The sequence below is a fragment of the Eubalaena glacialis genome, chromosome 1, assembly GCF_028564815.1.
Source record: "Eubalaena glacialis isolate mEubGla1 chromosome 1, mEubGla1.1.hap2.+ XY, whole genome shotgun sequence".
Taxonomy (NCBI): Eukaryota; Metazoa; Chordata; class Mammalia; order Artiodactyla; family Balaenidae; genus Eubalaena; species Eubalaena glacialis.
Window position 1 is genome coordinate 202800831 of NC_083716.1, and position 18883 is coordinate 202819713.

General features: G+C 34.2%; 1 protein-coding gene across 1 annotated transcript in view; it reads right to left on the reverse strand.

The window, feature by feature from the left end:
• Nucleotides 1-4051: 4051 nt before the first annotated feature.
• BOLL (boule homolog, RNA binding protein) overlaps nucleotides 4052-18883 on the reverse strand; it is a 30762-nt gene continuing 15930 nt past the window's right edge. The window contains exons 7-10 of the mRNA XM_061203713.1: nucleotides 15144-15215; nucleotides 10366-10413; nucleotides 9441-9569; nucleotides 4052-4168 (exon numbers count right to left, since the gene is read on the reverse strand). Coding sequence (XP_061059696.1) covers nucleotides 4052-4168; nucleotides 9441-9569; nucleotides 10366-10413; nucleotides 15144-15215 — 366 coding nt within the window. The remainder of the gene's footprint in view (nucleotides 4169-9440; nucleotides 9570-10365; nucleotides 10414-15143; nucleotides 15216-18883) is intronic.

Consider the following 18883-nt stretch of genomic DNA (forward strand, 5'->3'; position numbering starts at 1 on the left):
ATGCTCAGAGCTGAAAAGCACAGGTTTTTCCTATTCCTGCCCTCCGGAATGCAATACTTTACAATTGTCCTCCTCTAACCCTGAGGACCTGCTGAATATGAAGGAATTTTAATCTCTAATTGCTTTATAGGAAGTGTTAATGATACTGAAATGAGGAAATGGTTAGGAAGAAGACAGTAGTAGAATTTTTCTGTAAGGTAAGATAGTTGCTAATGTTTAGATGAAAGCACATTATGCGTCTCTGAGCTAAAAAAACAGACAGTGGTAGTAGGTCAAATCCCTTTCCAATTTACTTTTGAATCATTCTGTCTTTCCAACAAGTAAGGTCTAACAGGCCAACAGTTGTGTTTTTCATTCAAGCCCAATCAGTGCCTTAATTAGAAGAAATTCCTCATAGCCTGGCAAGTGGTTAAATATTATCCTTAATATCAAATGTTTTCACAGATAGCTAGTAATATATTGGAGTTAAATAAAAAGAACATTTAACTTAAAGGTGAACTTCAAATTATAATTTACTCACTTTCCAGTATCTCAATTAATCCTCATAAGAATAAACTTATTAGACACTTAAATTAATGCAAAAATGGAAAAACACTGTAAGGAAACATAAATACTTTACAATTCTCCACTTACACCCTTATTACCTAGGGATCTGATATTCATCTTAAAAGCTTCAAATGCCCAAATAGACAAAGATTTTCCTTTTGTTCCTTCCTATAGTCTAGTTCAATGGGATAATTTTGACATTACATGATTTTGTTTTATTGACTTTAAAATTAATTCTGTATGTGACTCTGCTGAATTAGGGAATGATACCCTAATTAATACCATATTAACCTAATAAATAGTTTCTATATTGGTCTGCTTTACAATGTATTATTTGATTTGACAGAATACAGTAACCTGTGGCTTACCGTCAGTGAGTAGCTTCTGGCAAACAGTCATTTATAGCAGTTAGACTTGTGCTCTGAAGTCTGGATAAGGTCTCTATTTAATTGATTAGATTTGTTGCTTTAAGATAGTTTTGACGTCTGAAATCACTACTTCTGGATATATACATTTAACATCCTTAAAATTATAATAATTAGAGTTTTAAAAATGACTTACACTTTTTATAAAAACAACAGGCTCAAATTCTTCCAAGGAGTATTTCTACTTTTCTATAATTTTAAGTCACCAAGGTTTTTGGTACATCAGGGAAAATTTGCATAGGAAGAAAAAAAGGTTAATGTTTCAAATGTTAATATTTTAATATTAGTCTACTTTAATAAATTTTAGGAAACAATCATCTCCTATTGATTTAGTAACATTTGTGGATTAATATTTCTATATTATAATACAAATGCACTATAAACAAAAGTAGATAATTTTCCACACAGCAAAATTTGTATAGTAAAGTACGTCTACAAGATTGTATAGTTTTAGAAAACTATAGAATTGGTTTTGGAGTTTCTGTTGCTGAGTGGGGCACCATTTTCTATCGAGTGCCATCAAATCACCTAAAGAGAAATATTTGAGTATAAAATACATGGAACATTCAACCTTGAAAGATAAAATAGGAAATATAAAACTCTACACAAAAGCCCTGTGTTCCAGTTTTGATTTTGAAGGTTTATTTAACTGAATTTTCTTTTTTTCCCCTCATCTCTAACAAAAGGGGAATTGTGGGGTTTATTTCTGCCCCTCAACTCAAGCTTCCTACAAGCCTGCATATCTAAATTAAAAATAAAACATGCCAGGGACTTCCCTGGTGGTCCAGTGGTTAAGATTCTGTGCTTCCAATGCAGGGGGCATGGGTTCGATCCCTGGTCCAGGAACTAAGTTCCCACATGCCGCACAGCACAGCCAAAAAATATAAATAAATGAATAAAAATAAAACATGCCAAACTTCATTGATTCTGAGATATACATCTTTTCATATTTCAAAAACTCTGAATCAGGGCTTCCCTGGTGGCGCAGTGGTTGAGAATCTGCCTGCCAATGCAGGGAACACGGGTTTGAGCCCTCGTCTGGGAAGATCCCACATGCCGTGGAGCAACTAGGCCCGTGAGCCACAATTACTGAGCCTGCGCGTCTGGAGCCTGTGCTCCGCAACAAGAGAGGCCGCGATAGTGAGAGGCCCGCGCACCGCGATGAAGAGTGGCCCCCACTTGCCGCAACTAGAGAAAGCCCTCGCACAGAAACGAAGACCCAACACAGCCATGAATAAATAAAAAAATAATTAAAAAAACAAACAAACAAACAAAAAAAACTCTGAATCAGTATACATTTACAATTGATGGCAAGGTTTTTTTCTTTCATAGTGGTACATAAAATAATGGTGTGTTGTATAATCCATGCTAGCTCAGATTCGATGAAATCTAATTACAGTTGTGTGAGACGTGGGCTTTGGAGTAAGCTAGTTAACCACAGTTCATAGCTCTTAAACTCTTCCCTAGTCCTGAAATCTTAACTCTGTCAGGACCAAAATCTTCCCTAGGATGTATCCCATGTGAAAACCAGAATTACTATAAGCCTTAACAAGACAGATTAAATACAAATAGAAACAAGTCAGTGGTTTTGTTAGCCTTTAGCCAATGGCACAGCAGAGCAAAGATCTGTATCAGGATAGAAAGGGTAAAGTTCCTCTTAGCAGCATTTCTCCAGACATGCAAGAGGCAGATTTCTGATTCCAGTTTTATGCTTATATGCACAAAGAAAGGTGTCTATTCATACCTCTGTTATGATTTATATTCAACATATGTATAATTTTTATATGATAAAGAATAAGATACCAGTTTCTCTGTACAATTTCTGAATTTCCTACTCACAGATTTAAGAAAATGTAGAAAAGTGTATACTCTTAAACTAGAAGAATTAAACTTTAAATCAAGGATGTTTAACATTAATATTCTTTGGAAATTTCTCCTATCCAACTACCACTCTATCCTCTATTGGAATTATTTAGGAAGTACAACTTCAATCATTTGTGTTTATATATATATAATCTGCAATTGATTATCTAATATGGCATAGCGATTTCAGCTATTTCTAGAGAAGTGTATCTGGAGAAAGTATTAACATTAGGAGAAGTTTGTTTTAGAAGATTTTGATACTATAATGAGCTCTCTATAAGTAACGTTTACTAACACTTTAGGCCTTGGTATTAGGTCAAAATTATGATTTTAGTCCATGTTTGCAGTACAGTGGCAAGAACAGTGAAGAAATGCAGTGAAAGGGTGAGGAGATTCGACAGACTGTGGAGGCTCCTTAAAGTAGACTGTCCTGGTATTGAGTTCCAACACATGGTCTGGGTCAGAAGCAAAAATATGAGTGTGAAATAGCTAACCTCCATCATTTTATTGTAAAGAGTACACTGCAAGCAAGATTCATAGTACCATCATAATAGTTAATCAGTTTGGGTTCTTTACTAGAGATGTAGTCACATTTCCCTAATATATTTATATATTGAATACACACATGGATCTAACTAGATTACCACTCCTGGCCTGGATCTGATTTAAGGTGCATGAGCACAAAATTCCCAAACTGGAAGAGTAGATCATTAACTGTTTTCATCTTATGTAACATAAATGTTACATCCCATTAACATAATAAAAATCTTAGTATATGAAGTATCTAGGCAAATTCATAGAGACAGACAGTAGATTAGAAGTTACCAGGGACTGCAGAGAGAAGAATATAAAGTTATTGCTTAATGGGTACAGAGTTTCTATTTGGGGTGATGAAAAAGTTTGGAACTAGATAGTGGTGACAGTTGCACAGCAATGTGGATGTAATTAATACCACTTAGCTGTACACTTAAAAGTGGAAGATTTTAAGTCATATATATTTTACTACAGTAAATACAAAGTTTTGACCATGTGTGGTTTATAACTTGTTCAAAACTAATAGAAATTATAGCTAGTTTAGAATTGTATTTCCTTCACATGAAATAATTAACTAATTCTGTACTTCTAATCACAAATGTGACATAAATATCCAAAGTTGTTTCTTTTCAGAAGAGAAATTTGGAAAACTTGAAATATGACGGAAGAATAACAGAAAAAAATCAAAACAAACTTCTTACTTTAATTGGTTCAGGCTGCATCACAGGTGCAGGCACAGCAATGGCACTTGGAGCATAAACGTGGTGATATGCTGCTTGAACTCCATGATCAGAATAATGCTATAACAAAACAAAGGAAAAAAATATTGTTTTTCATTAATTAATTAAAAATATTTATTCAGCATTACAATTTACTAGGCATTTTGCTACACAATGGAGAAACACAGATGAGAAACAGATTCTCTATCTTTAATTCACTTATAGACTTATCTGAGACAGACTAGTCAAAATTACCCTAAGTCCTATGACACATGTATAGGGATGCATGGGAGAAAAGAAAAGAATTACTTGATGTAGCTTTAGAAAGTTGGGGAGGTGGTCAGGGGAAGTTTTCTAGTGGAGTTTATGCTTGAATTTGAAGAATTAGGGAGAGAAGGTGGGAACAGTATGTGAAAAGGCAGAGAGGCAACTAAGAACACACCTCATTTGGGAGATCTGTGTAGGTTGTTTGCTACAGCTGGAAGGAAGATTATTCACCGAACGACAGCTGAAAGATGAGGCAGTAGAGTAACAGGCAGGGAACAGATCATGTAAAAGCAGATTTATGGCTTTTCCAGCAGATGGTGGCACCATTAAGTGAAATATGGAATATAAGAAAAGCAAGTTTGATGTTTATGTTATTGTGAGGGGGGTAGAGAGAAGAAGTTAGTTTTGTAACACATAAAATTTGAGATATTTGTAAGACTTCTAGTAGAGGTATACAGTTAATCAAAAGCTATTGTAGATGTGGCTCTAAAGCAGCACTAATAAATAATGTGAACTACATGTTAATTAAAATCAAGACAGTCAAAAGGTACAAACTTCCAGTTATAGGTAAATAAGTACTAGGGCTGTAATGTACAACATGATAAATATAATTTACACTGCTGTACGTTATATAGGAAAGTTGTTGAGAGTAAATCCTAAGAGTTCTCATCACACACAAATTTTTTCCTATTTCTTTAATTTTCTATCTATATGAGATGATGGATGTTCACCAAACTTGTTGTGATAATCATTTCATGATGTATGTGAATCAAATCATTATGCTGTACATCTTAAACTTACACAGTGCTGTATGTCAATTATATCTCAATAAAACTGAAAGAAAAATTTCCAGTAGCCATGTTAGAAAAGTAAAAAGAAACAAGTAAAATTAATTTCCAGTAATATATTTTATTTAAACCAATATATTAAAAATATACAAAAGTGTATTCAATATAAAATTAGTGATAAATTTTACATTCATTTTTCATACTATGTCATTAAAACTTGGTGTGTATTTTGCACTTACAACACATCTCAATTCAGACCAGCCACACATTTCAAGTGCTCAATAGCCTCATGTGGTAATGGCTATTGTTGTACTGGATAGTGCAGGTCTAAAATTCAGAAGTGAGGCTGGGGCTAGAGAGATGAGTATGGATGATAACATCAGAGTGAGTATGTAGGGTGAAACAATGCAGAATCAAATATGAAATCATGGGGAGCAAAAGATCAGCTTACAAAGGAAAATGAAAGGAGGTAAAAGGATTGCCAGAAGAGAGCAGTATCATGGAAGCCAAAGGTAGGAAGAGTTTCAAGGAGTATGTCCAATGTCTCTGACAGGTCAAGAAAGACTGAAAAGAAAGGAAAGTATTTGGCAATTAGGGAATCACTGAGGAACTTTATCAAAGGCAGCTTCAGTGGAAAGGTAATGAAGTAGACTTCAGCAGGTGAGGGGAGGATGGGTAGTGAGGCAGTGGAAATACTAAATGTAGACTAACTTTTCAAGCTTGGCTTTGAAAGGTAGAAGAGAATTAAGGCATTGGTGGGGGTGTGTCAAAGGATAGTAATTATCTCCTACCAGGTGCTAGGCACTATACAAAGAACTTTCTGTATACAACAACTCTAATCTTTGCATCAGTCTTGCAAAATAGATTTTCCGGATGTCTTTATGTTATCAATGTGGATATTACAAAACCAACCCTGTGAAGAGTTAAGTGATTACTCAAAGAAACACACTAGTAAGTGGTGAAGCTATGAACCAGTGGTGAGAAAATGTATAACAGTCGAATGAGGTCCCTGAGGAAGAGGGAAGTTATAGTATCCAGAGCAAAGAGGCAGAAATAACCTTGGACGAGAAAGGTTACTAAAAAAATATAAGAAGCTAAGGATGAGTTGTGAGTCAGATAAGTTTGTATGTTGGGGACTGGAAGCTGAGTTGGTTCCCACAGAGTAGTTTCTATTTACTTTGCAAAGTAGAAGGCACTATATTCTAAGAGTGAAGGGGGAAACAGCTACTGAAATAAGTGAGAAATAATGTTAATTCATTTTTATATTTTAGGGAATCTAACTATCAAACTCATAAGAACAAGCCCTGTGTTTTTTAATTTTAGGGAAAAAACACTTAAAATATAAACCACCCCACCCTATTTATTAATTTATATATTAGAATTATATCTTCTACCAGAAACAATATTAAAATAAAAATATGCTTATATCATTTTGTATGGAAATATCATAAAATTAATGGTATAAGTTATAAGCTAAATAGAAGCAATATTTCCAGAAAAGTCTTATTAGATTCCACTAAATAGTGAAATATAACCTGATAAGTTACCTGACGTCAGGAATTAAGAATATGGTTCAGTGCCAAAAGTAGATTATGGCTAAAAACCTAATGTAAAAGCATTCTTACCTCACTGTCCCCCTCCTTGAAAACCAGAAAACAACAAAAAGAACGAAAGATAGATTTTTAAAATGCCATCATCAAGTAAACGAGGAAGTGCCCACGATCCTGAATTACAATGTAGAATGTCTGCCAAATGCTATGCAATTTGGACCAATATAAGGGAGAATTCTGAAGCCTGAGGAAGGTTATAATTTCCCTGAAGGTAAATGTTCTGAAAGGCCTATTCAAAGATTCTTTAGAGTCTCAAGTGTAGGGGTGTGTCAGGCCAAGGCAGAAGGAGGAAAGATCTTCACAGAGATCCAATTTTACTTAATAGCAGGGGAGGCAGAATTGAAGGAGAAATCAGGTTTTCACTATTTTGTGGCCTACTACCTTGCATTATAGCTGAGGAACATTGCTGGAGGTGAAGCAGGGTGCCAAGTGGAAAGTGAAGTAACAATTACTACACCCCCATACAGAAAATCTATGGAAAAAGAGACTTGGCCAGGAGCCAAATGATCTCCAGAATGCTAAAAACTGAGGGCATCTCAAGCAGGAGACATAACAGACTTGGTGGCAGGCTGTTTAAGACAACAGCATGCTTCTCCTACCCTGTATTTCAAAAAATAGCTGGTATCATTTAAAGACATGTAAAGATATGAAGGAAAAGGAAGCAACCTAAGACTCTTCTCATCCTCTCCAACTCCATCAAGGGAAAAGCAAAAAGGGGAAAAAAAAGAAAAAGATGAGAAATCACCCCAGAAAATAGTAGAAAAGTTCAGATAAATATAATTCTTTTGATCTTAAAGAAATTATAATAACATGATCTCTAAAAAGAGCTCCAAAAAGATTTTAAGCCAACAGACAACATTTACAGGCAATGATGTAAGCAAAGCGGCAGAGTTTGGGATAAAAAAGATAAAAATAAAATAGAGATGAAATCTTCATTAGTCATAATAAAAAGTAGACTAAACACAATGAAAAATATAGTCATAATTGTCTTGAAAAAGCATATAAAACAACATTAAAAACTACTATGATAAATTACCTCAGAGATGACAGATATGAAAGACAAAAAAGAGATCTAACATAGGCATAAATGGTGTTCCTGAAGAAGAAGAAACACACCTGGAATAAAAAAATTTTTTTTTCAAAGTTCTAACAGGAAAAAAGAAACTGAAATAAAAACTAGCCTGAGAATCAAAGGAGCAAACTGTGTCCCAGGAAAAATATTATAAAGACCGATAAATTCCAAGACATATCCTGGTGAAGTGATTTCAAGTTAAGACAGACTTTTCAGGCACACAGGAAGAAAAAGCAAATTACGTATAAGGGGGAAAGTCAGGCTGGTTTCAAACTCCTTTACAGCTATACTGAACACCAGAAAAGAGTAGACTAGAAGTTCTAAGAGAAAAAAGTGTTGTTATGGGTTGAATTGTGTTTTCTTAAAACTTATGTGTTGAAGTCCTAACCCCCAGTATGTCAGAGTATGACCTTATTTGGAGAAAGGGTCTTTACAGAGGTGAGCAAATTAAAGTATGGTCATTAGGGTGGAAACTAATCCAGTATGACTGGTATCCTTATAAAAATGGGAAACTTGGACATAGAAACAGGAAAGATAATGTGAAGACACAGGGAGACAGTGGTCATCTACAAGCCAAGAAGAAAGGCCTGGAATAGGTACTTCTCTCACAGTCCTCAGATGGAACCAATTCTTCCAACATCTTGATTTTGGACTTCTAGGCTCCAGAACTGTGAGACAATACATTTCTATTTTTTAAGCCATCCAGTTCATGTACTTTGTTCCAGCAGCCTTAGCAAACTTATACAAGTATGATGCAGCTATTTTATAGCTAGTCTTAATTTCTTTCAGACTTATAGACAACAAACATGTTGAACAAACAAGGATGTACAAACTCAGAGAGTATATAGCACATATAAGCCTTCTTTAACAAAGATTGCTTGCAGATTCAGTCAACCAAGTGATAAATGGAGGGTGAGATGAAGAATGGAGAAATCATAGTAAAAGTATTGATAGTAAACATTAAGATCCAAAATTGTGGAAATTATTGTTCCAGAAAAATTATGTTATAAAACCTTAGCAATAGTAATAATAATTTAAAAAATACACTCAAATTGGGAGGTGGGTATTAATAGATACCCAATAGGTACCCAATCTTTCACAACATATTTAAAACATACCATGTACAGTTTCTGGCATATAGATGATGAGGTTATTAGTAATGGTTTGCAAATATAATTTAAACACATGAAAGATAATATTTACAGTTTACAGTTATAAAATAAATTTGATTTACATTTTTGAAGGAAGAATTTTTTAAAGATTTTCTTCTTTGACTTAATTTTTATACACTTTTAATTGACAGAATGTTAGTAACAATACAGATTGACAGGCAAACCGGAAGGAGAAGCATTTATCTTACTCTTTCAAGGGGACTGAGTCAGGGAATAGCCTAGTAGAGTGAACAGATTTGAGAAATGGTTCAGAATTAGTTAGTGAAGAAGTCTAAGATGAAGCATTCTTAGATATAAAAAAGGGGAAGAGATGTGAATAAATCAAAGAAAACATAAGATGTTCAACTTCAATGAGGGTCTTGAATAAATATTTTTAGAAAAGAAAAAGAAATAAGTGTTAAGAGGAAGTGGTTATAGATAACTTACTATGAGACTAACACATACCTCTGGAACTGAAGCTTCCATCAGAGACAGCGGAGGAGGAACACATCCACCATCCTGTGCAATTTCCACTGGTTGATAAATAACCTCAGAAGGTTGCAGGTATAAGAATGGAGCAGAAGAGGCAGGAGACTAAAACACAAAACCATACTTCTAATTAAAATCGGATTAGTTATTTCAATTAAACCAAATGACTTACCCAACACACGAGAGAAATATTGGTTTCACATTTTCCTAAAGTTGTTTTTCAGGGACAGCACAGAAGTATCTTAGCAACAAACTAGGAACTCTGGGTTGGTATAAATTCCAATTGTGTAGATGTTATTAATAACTTTATCACTTATAAGTACTAAAAATTTCTTAGCACTTTAGAACCTCATATATAAATTAAGATAATCATTAAGATCACAATTAAAGGTTGTAATAATATAACCTATAGTATTTAAATTGTCATAAACGTCTATTCTCAGCTTTCCGACTTCCCATGGAAGTGGGACGTATCATTAAACAATCTTTTTGGTGGTACGCTATTTGTTATCAAAAGTTGGGAGATGGAATACTTATTTAGGAGCATAAATAAAACAAGCAAAATCTGAAGTAAAGCTAGAAAAATGCTAAATTTTCTAGTAATACTAATAGTAAAAAGAAGTAAATTTTCTTTTCAGTTTACATAGTGCTCACTTATTTATAAAATGCTTTCACTTACATGATCTCATTTCACCATCACAAAAATCATGTGAGAAAACTTTCAATGGTATAGTATCATTACTTCCACTTTGCCAATGAGGAAGCTGAGAAATATAGTGATTAAATGAATTGCCAAAGGTAACACAGTTAATAAATACAAGAGGAAGGTCTCAAATCTAGTTCTCCTGACTTAAATATTCAGGCAGTCTTCACAAAAACAATGAAAAAAATTAATATTTACCTGAGGAACACCCCACTGCCACTGACCTGGTAGACACTGTGCAGGGGCCTAAAATGAAAAAAAAAAAACCCACCCAGATTATAAACAAGGGTTAAAACTGAATATCTACATGCAAAAGTATGAAGCTGGACCCCTACACCTCAAACCATATACAAAAATTAACTCAAAATGGATCAAAGATCTAGATGTAAGAGCTAAAACTATAAAACTCTTATAAGAAAACATAGGTGCAAATCTTCGTGACTCTGAACCAGGTAATTAAAAAAAATTATGACCTCAAAAGCACAAGCAACAAAGCAACAAAAGAATAAACTGGATTTCATCAACCTGGAAAACTTTTGTGCTGCAGAAGACACCATCAAGGAAGTGAAAATAAACCCACAATATTGGAGAAAATATTTACAGATTATAAGAAACTTATAAGATTATAAGAATCTGATAAGAAACTTGTATCTAGAATATACAAAGAACCCTTATAACTCAATAGTAAAAGGCAAGTAACCCAATATAAAAACTGGTAAAGGATATGAATAGACATTTTCTCAAAGAAGATATACAAAAATGGCAAATAAGCATATAAAAGATATTCAACATCATTAGCCTTGGGCTATGGAAATCAAAACTACACTGTGATATCACTTCACATACACAAGAAGGGCTATAATCAAAAAGGTAGATAATAAGTGTTGGCAAGGATGTGGAGAAATTAGAACCCTCATAAACTGCTGGTGAGAGTGTAAAATGGTGCAGCCTTTGGAAAGTATGACACTTCCTTAAAAGGTTAAACACAGACATACCATATGACTCAGCAATTCTACTCCTAGGTATAAGACCTTAGAGAAATGAAAACGTATGTCCACACAAAAATCTGTACACGAATGTTCATAGCAGCATTACTTGTAAAAGTTGAAAAGTGGAAACAACCCAAATGTCCATCAACGTAAGAACAGATAAACAAAATGTGGTATATATCCAAATAATGTGCAGAACAGGCAAATCTATAAAGACAGAAAGTATATTACTGGTTGCCTAGGACTGGGAGGAGGGGGTAAGGGGAATGCCTACAAATGGGTAAGCTTTTTTTTTTTGGTGGTATGGTTGCATAACTCTGTGAATTTAGTAAAAACCACTGTGTTGTACACTTTGAAAAGGTGAATTGTATGGTATGTGAATTGTATGGTATGTGAATTGTATCTAAATAAAGCTGTTATTTAAAAAAAAAGAGGATCAAATTACTTAAGGTACTTATTGTAAGATGACAATATAGAACACAGACTTTTTATTTCTTAAATTAGTTGTATTATTCATTAATAATAAATGTTTTACTTTTAACTTATTCTCTACCTTTAAAAAGGCTTTTTTTAATTATTAAAGTAAAAAAACAGAAAAAAAGAAGATCCCATGAATCTACCGTCTAAACTGTTAATTTCGTGCTGACCACATCAACTTCTAATGGATTACATCACTGTGTTATAATGATGACCAAGATAACGTGAGGTCTATGTTCTGTATACCATATTAAAAAAGGCAGGATAATGTATAATCTCTTAAGAAAATATTTTAATAAAAAATCTGAAATAAAATGATATATATGTAGATTTGTTAGATAAATAAAATCACTATCTACTTACGAAGTAAGAAATACAAAGGAGATAAATACTGATTGAACCAGGCATTATCCGATTTGACTAACAAAAATTTTTTTTTTGCTTGCTAAAGGATGCTGCTTATTTATTATTTTTTTGTAAATTTTAAAATTTTTTATTGGGGTATAGTTGTTTTACAATGTTGTGTTAGTTTCTCCTGTACAGTGAAGTGAAGCAGAGTTCCCTGTGCTATACAGCAGGTTCTCACTATTTATCTATTTTATATTGACTAACAAAAATTGATAAAACTATCAATCCCAGAATTTGTAAAAAGAAAGAGCAAGGGAAGATATTATCAAAGTGGCAATTTTTAGGGCAGAATGATGATGAATAAATATATAACTGTAAAGAAATATGTGAAGTGAAATTATTTCTTACATTGCAAAATACTATGTTACAAATTGGTACAAAAATCTTTCCCGAGTATATCTAGGTAATATACTTCCAATTTTATAATTTGTGTCAAGTGGAAAACCAGAGCCAAAGTATAAAATTAAATTGTATTAGAGTTCTATTCAGAATACATCTATGTCATGTATGTATATATGTAATGAATTAATGAAGGAGGAGCTGGACTCCACAAGGTGCAAGCAGAAAGAAAGCAACTTTAGTCTTTCTCATCCCTGGCACTTTAAAAGCATTGTGTTGAAGCTAGTGGTTACCAGTGGTGAGAGGGACAGGGGGAGGAGCAAAATAAAGGTAGGGGGTTAAAAGGTACAAACTACTATGTATAAAATAAATAAGCTACAAGGATATATTGTACAGTACAGGGAATATAGCCAATATTTTATAATAACTATAAATGGAGTATAATCTATAAAAATGTTGAATCACTATGTTGTACACCTGAAGCTAATATAATACTGTAAATCAACTATACTTCAACAAAAAAAATAAACTTTTCAAAGGGTAAAACAAACAAACAAATAAAAACCACTGTGTTGAGCTGTTTTTCCTTGCCCCTGGATAAAAATTAGATCACTTTTTGGCGTGTGGCAGATTCCGAATGCTGACACTCTGGTTAGGTACTTTACTCTGTTCTTTGGTGATCTCCCTGCTGAGAACTTCTGACTACAGTTCTAGACCTTGATTCTAGGAGTCTACTTCACACAGATTTTTTTCTCTCCTGGGGTCACCTTAAAGTTTTTTGGAAAGAGTCTCTTCTGTGAGGTTTGTATCTTGCTCTTGGGAAACATAAACCTTTACTTGCTGTGAGACGTGCAGCACATTCCTACTGTAGCATTCTCTTCTGGCTCTGCCTCCATAGACCACTCTAGCTTCTTCTTCAGGCTTTTTTTAAGGAGAGGTCACGCCCAAGTGATACTATCTCACACATTTCAGGGGACAAATATTAAACTCTCTTAGTCATTCTCTGAAGTCATCTTCACTTGGTTGAGGAGAATGGGAAATGCCATAGCACTCTAACAACTCTCTTGTTAAAAAAGCCTCATTACCAGTCTCCCTTTTTAACCTCATCCTTTCACATGCTCAAGGTGGGCAATAAGCTAAGGGTCCCAAAACTGGTTTCACAACTTTTGGCTTGTCATGTTAAATGGCCTGGTACCTAATGTTGTCTTTGGGGCCCCTCAAAATTTTGAATTAGGAATAGTCACACTACATATATACTTTATTTATTTTTAATTTTGGCTGCGTTGGGCCTTTGTTGCTGTACCCGGGTTTTCTCTAGTTGCGGCAAGCAGGGTCTACTCTTCATTGCAGTGCGCGGGCTTCTCATTGCGGTGACTTTTCTTGTTGCGGAGCACAGGCTCTAGATGCGCAGGCTCAGTAGTTGTGGCACTTGGGCTTAGTTGCTCTGCGGCATGTGGGATCTTCCCAGACCAGGGAATCGAACCTGTATCCCCTGCATTGGCAGGTGGATTCTTAACCACTGCACCACCAGGGAAGTCCCTACATATATACTTTAAATAAATGCCAGTAAGTTACTTTCATTTTTACTAAGTGAATAAAACACTTTAGATAATTTTATATTTAGCATAGTAACAAATTTTTTTTTTTTTAAATTTATTTATTATTTATTCTTGGCTGCATTGGGTCTTTGTTGCTGCGTGCAGCTTTCTCTAGTTGCGTCAAGCGGGGACTACTCTTCGTTGTGCAGCTCGGGCTCTAGGTGAGTGGGCTTCAGTACTTGTGGCTCGTGGGCTCTAGAGTGCAGGCTCAGTAATTGTGGCGCATGGGCTTAGTTGCTCCGCGGCATGTGGGATCTTCCCGGACCAGGGCTCGAACCCGTGTCCCCTGCATTGGCAGGTGGATTCTTAACCACTGCGCCACTAGGGAAGCCCTAGCATAGTAACAGAATTTAAAAATAAGTGACCTCCCCAAAACCTAGTCTAACACTAAAAATAATTCCAGTAACTGTAACATTTCATGTGGGTCTATTTTAAAAGTTCAAAATGAAAAATACCCCCCAGAAATAAAGTCTCTTCCACTATTTCAAAGGTATAAAAGAATGAGATTTTATTTGTGAATGCTACAGACAAGAAGTTGGCAAACGTTTTCTGTAAAGGGCCAGAGGGTAAATATTTTAAGCTTTGCAGGCCGTATATCTCTGTTGCAACTACTCAACTCTGCCACTGCAGCACAAAAGCAGCCACAGACAATATGTAAACAAATATGGCTGTGTTCCAATTACACTTTATCTACAAAACACCAAAATGGTCTGGCATTAGAGTTCACTTACCCTCAATCTCCCACAAGAATTAATGAAAAGAGTGTTGGTTAACTAAAAGGGGCTGTCATAATATAAACCATAATATATTATTCTAATACATAATTATTAAATATAATAACTAGAAACTGACATAACGGTCGCAGTAGCATTAAACAAATATCAGCCTGTTGTCCAACATCTTTATCTTACTTTGGGAATTATTTCTATGCTAACCAGGGGAGCAAAACTGACCTCATTACATTTGATAAAAGGAAGTAAACAGTCCATCTTCTTGTATGACATTGTTTAGATCCCTCATAAAAAAAGAAAAATGCCACTGTTATCAAGGCTTAACTACCTCTTTTTAATTACGAGAGTATTTGCATGAGAAAGCCTAAAATGAAACTTACTCAAAAAAGGACTGAAAGTATCAAAGAAGATTTTCATTGTAATTTAATGTTTACCTGGTAGTGATAAGCAGGTTGCTGATAAACGGGCTGAGCTACCATCACAGTGGAACTAGATATAGAACGTGACTATAAGAGGAAAGAAAAAGAAATTATTTTAGGCAAAATTCTTTAAAATAGTTTATAATGAAATTTATCTCGCATTGTCACCTAAACCCAGTCAACTTACGGTTTATGATTGGAAATGTCATTTTTCCACTTCTTATTGATATTATAACTCCACTTTAAGTCTATTAAAATTATCACAGTATTTCTACTTCCATGTGGTTTCATTTCCATAGTAATGCTAAAACAACCACTGGAAAAGTTGCTTTTAGTCCAAAGATTATGAAAATATAGTTCTAAGAGAATGTTTAAAGGAAAAATGGCAGCTGGACTTAAGGTGACACTGCCTATTTCCATTGTGGAGACCAGCAGTAGATAATGTTTACATAGTATTTAGAACTGAATGAATAATCATATCTGATTTTGCCACTAATTTCCCACTACTTATGAATAATCAACATCCTATTCCTTTGTTATACATTTAATTAAAGCAAATACATTATTTATCGAAGAATTTGTTAAATTCTATTTTATCATTTTGATATTTAAATGAGATAGTCATCCAATAAATTTACAGGTGATTTATTACGTCTTAAAAAAGTACATGTAACACTTGATTATTCAAATAAAGTAAGCCCCAAAATAGGTTACTTATTTATTTATCTATTATTATTTAAAAAATTTATTTATTTTTGGTTGCGTTGGGTCTTTGTTGTTGCATGTGGACTTTCTCTAGTTGCGGCGAGCAGGGGCTACTCTTCGCTGTGATGAGCAGGCTTCTCATTACAGTGGCTTCTCTTTGCTGCGGAGCACGGGCTCTAGGCACGTGGGCTTCAGTAGCTGTGGCACGTGAGTTCAGTAGTTGTGGCTTGCGGGCTCTACAGCGCAGGGTCAGTAGTTGTGGCGCATGGGCTTAGATGTTCTGCGGCATGTGGGATCTTCCCGGACCAGGGCTTGAACCCCTGTCCCCTGCTTTGGCAGGCGGATTCTTAACTACTGTGCCACCAAGGAAGTCCCGAAATAGGTTATTTAAAATCAGATCATTAAAAAAACAGGCAAATTGTATTACAAAATAGGTAAAATAGGCTTTAATGATAGCAATTAAAATTCAGTTTCTGACATGGGATCTAATTTGCATTGTTTTGTGTTAATGTTCATCCCTCCCCCCCAAAACTGAAGAAAAGTATCATAGTTTTGCATAATTTTCAGACTATCATGTGCTAACAAAATTGTACCACAGATTAACATTAGAAAATAATAATGTAATTATATTAATAGATTAAAGGAGGAAAAAATGATAATCTAAGCAGATAACAGAAATTGCATTGTTAAAATTCAATACCCTTTCATAATAAAAACTCTTAGTAAACAGAATAAAAAGTAACTTCCTTAATTGACTTTGGGCAATAATTCTCAACCAGGTGCGACTTTGCCCCCCCCTAGGAAACATTTGGTAATATTTTGGTTTTCATAAATGTAGGGAGGCTAGGATACTGCTAAAAATCCTGCAATGTACAGGACAGTCTCCCACAAAAAAGAATCAGCCATCTGGCCCAAAATGTCAATAGTGCTGAGGTGGAGAAACCTTGGTTAAGGTTAAGAGTATCTTAACATATATATGTACGTTTTGGAAGATACTCATATAAAGCTTAATGGTGAGTTACTGAACTTATTTCTTTTTTTAAGAACAAGTGTCATATAAATACTGTAGCAGAGACATTGCCAGTCAATAACTTGATGAGAAAAAATGAGAAACAGAAGAGCAGAAAGAAACAGAAGTATACTGAGTCCTAAATGATTGCCTATATGAGAGTTTGGCAGGGTTACTGATAAAATATCAACATTTACAAATCAAAAGCATTACTACACACCAGTCACAATCTATTAGGAAGTGTGATTAAAAAAATACACCATTCATAAAAGCAACAAGAACTGCAGAGTACCTAAGAATAAATCAAACAAAAGATATGCCAAACTTTTTTTTACAGAGGAAGAAAATTTTATTGACGGATGGAAACTCTAAATGATGTTTATGAATGGGAAAATTCAGTATTATGCCTAAATGTCCCAAGTTAATCTATATATTTAATGCAATTCTAATAAAAACTAAGGCTTTTCACAGAGCTGAACAAGCTGAATTATGAAATTTATATTTATAAAAGCAAAGACTTAAGGGTAGATGAGGGACTCTTAAGGAACAGAGTAAGATTATGGCCCTATCAGATTTTAAGACTTATTATAAAGCAACAGGAATTAAAACAGAATTGGGCAGGGCAAACAAATACACCAATGGAACATAATAGAGAGCCCAGAAAGAGACTCCACACACAGAAACTCAGCATTTGACAAAGGATTCATTTCAAAACAGTGGAAAAGGATGGATTAGTCAATATGTAAACTGCAGATTTAAGATCTAGATGTGAAAAACAGCAACAGCATAGTATTTAAAAAAAAAAACACTAAAAGCTGAAACCATAAAACATTAATACATCTATCAACATTAAAACAAAAAACTTGTGTATGACAAAAAATACCATAAAGTTAATGGACAAGCCACAAACTAAAAGATATTTACAATCCATAGAACTCATATAATGAACAAGAAAAAGACAAACAATCCCAAGAGAAAAAATGGGCAAAAGAAATGAAGAGGCAGCTCATAGAAGAAACTGAAATGGCAAATAAATATATGAAAATATGTTTAATCTTACCACTGACTAGGCAAATGAAAGGTAAAACAAGATACCATTTCATAATAATATTGGCAAAAATACAAAAATCTAGTAAATTAAAGGACTGGCAGATTATGGAGAAATTGAAGCTCTCATAAACTGTTATCTAACCTTTATACTGGTACACTTTAGAAAGATATTTGGGAACATTTAGTCAAAGATGTGTATAGTCTATAAATGTGAAATTCTACTTCTACACATATGTCATAGCCTAGACCAATGTCAGAGAACACAAAAATCTTCCAGTGGTGCATGAGCATGAATAGGTTTAAGAGTATTAATTTTCAGATATTTCATATGGTCTCCTTTCTGATTTGATCTGTCTGTGAATGTATCTGTGTACAATGGATTCTTCTTTTCAAAACTCCCCTTTTACAATACTTTTCCCCTTCACTATGAAAGGCACACTCTCACTCATTCTGGATCTTGCTATAATGCTTTGTTCTGGAATGTAAACATTAACAGAGTGTCAAACAAACAGACAATTCAAGAAGGCAATGCCCTTGAGAAACAGGAGAGAGCAAAGCAGAAGGAGTTTGTATAAGAAATATTAAGGGGGAGATGGTACCTTATTTCATATCCAGGGAACAAAATAAATTACAAGATGGTCACAGGGATACATATTAATTCATTTATTTGAACTTAAAAATAGAGTCAGAATTTTCTAATAGAAAGTAAGTTTTATTTGGTTGGCTAATTTTATTTGGTTGACTAGTTTCGTTAACTGAATTATAGAGCAGGCATTTTCCATTCTTTTTTTCTTTTTTTTATTGCGAGATATTTGACATATGACATTATCCTAGTTTCAGGTGCATAATATAATGATTATATATATATATGTAAAAAGAATGAAATGATAACCACAATGTGTCTAGTTAACATCCATCACTACATGTAGGACATTTTCCAGTCTTAAATGAAATCTATAGCTACAGACTTTTATAAAATATATATCTAAAG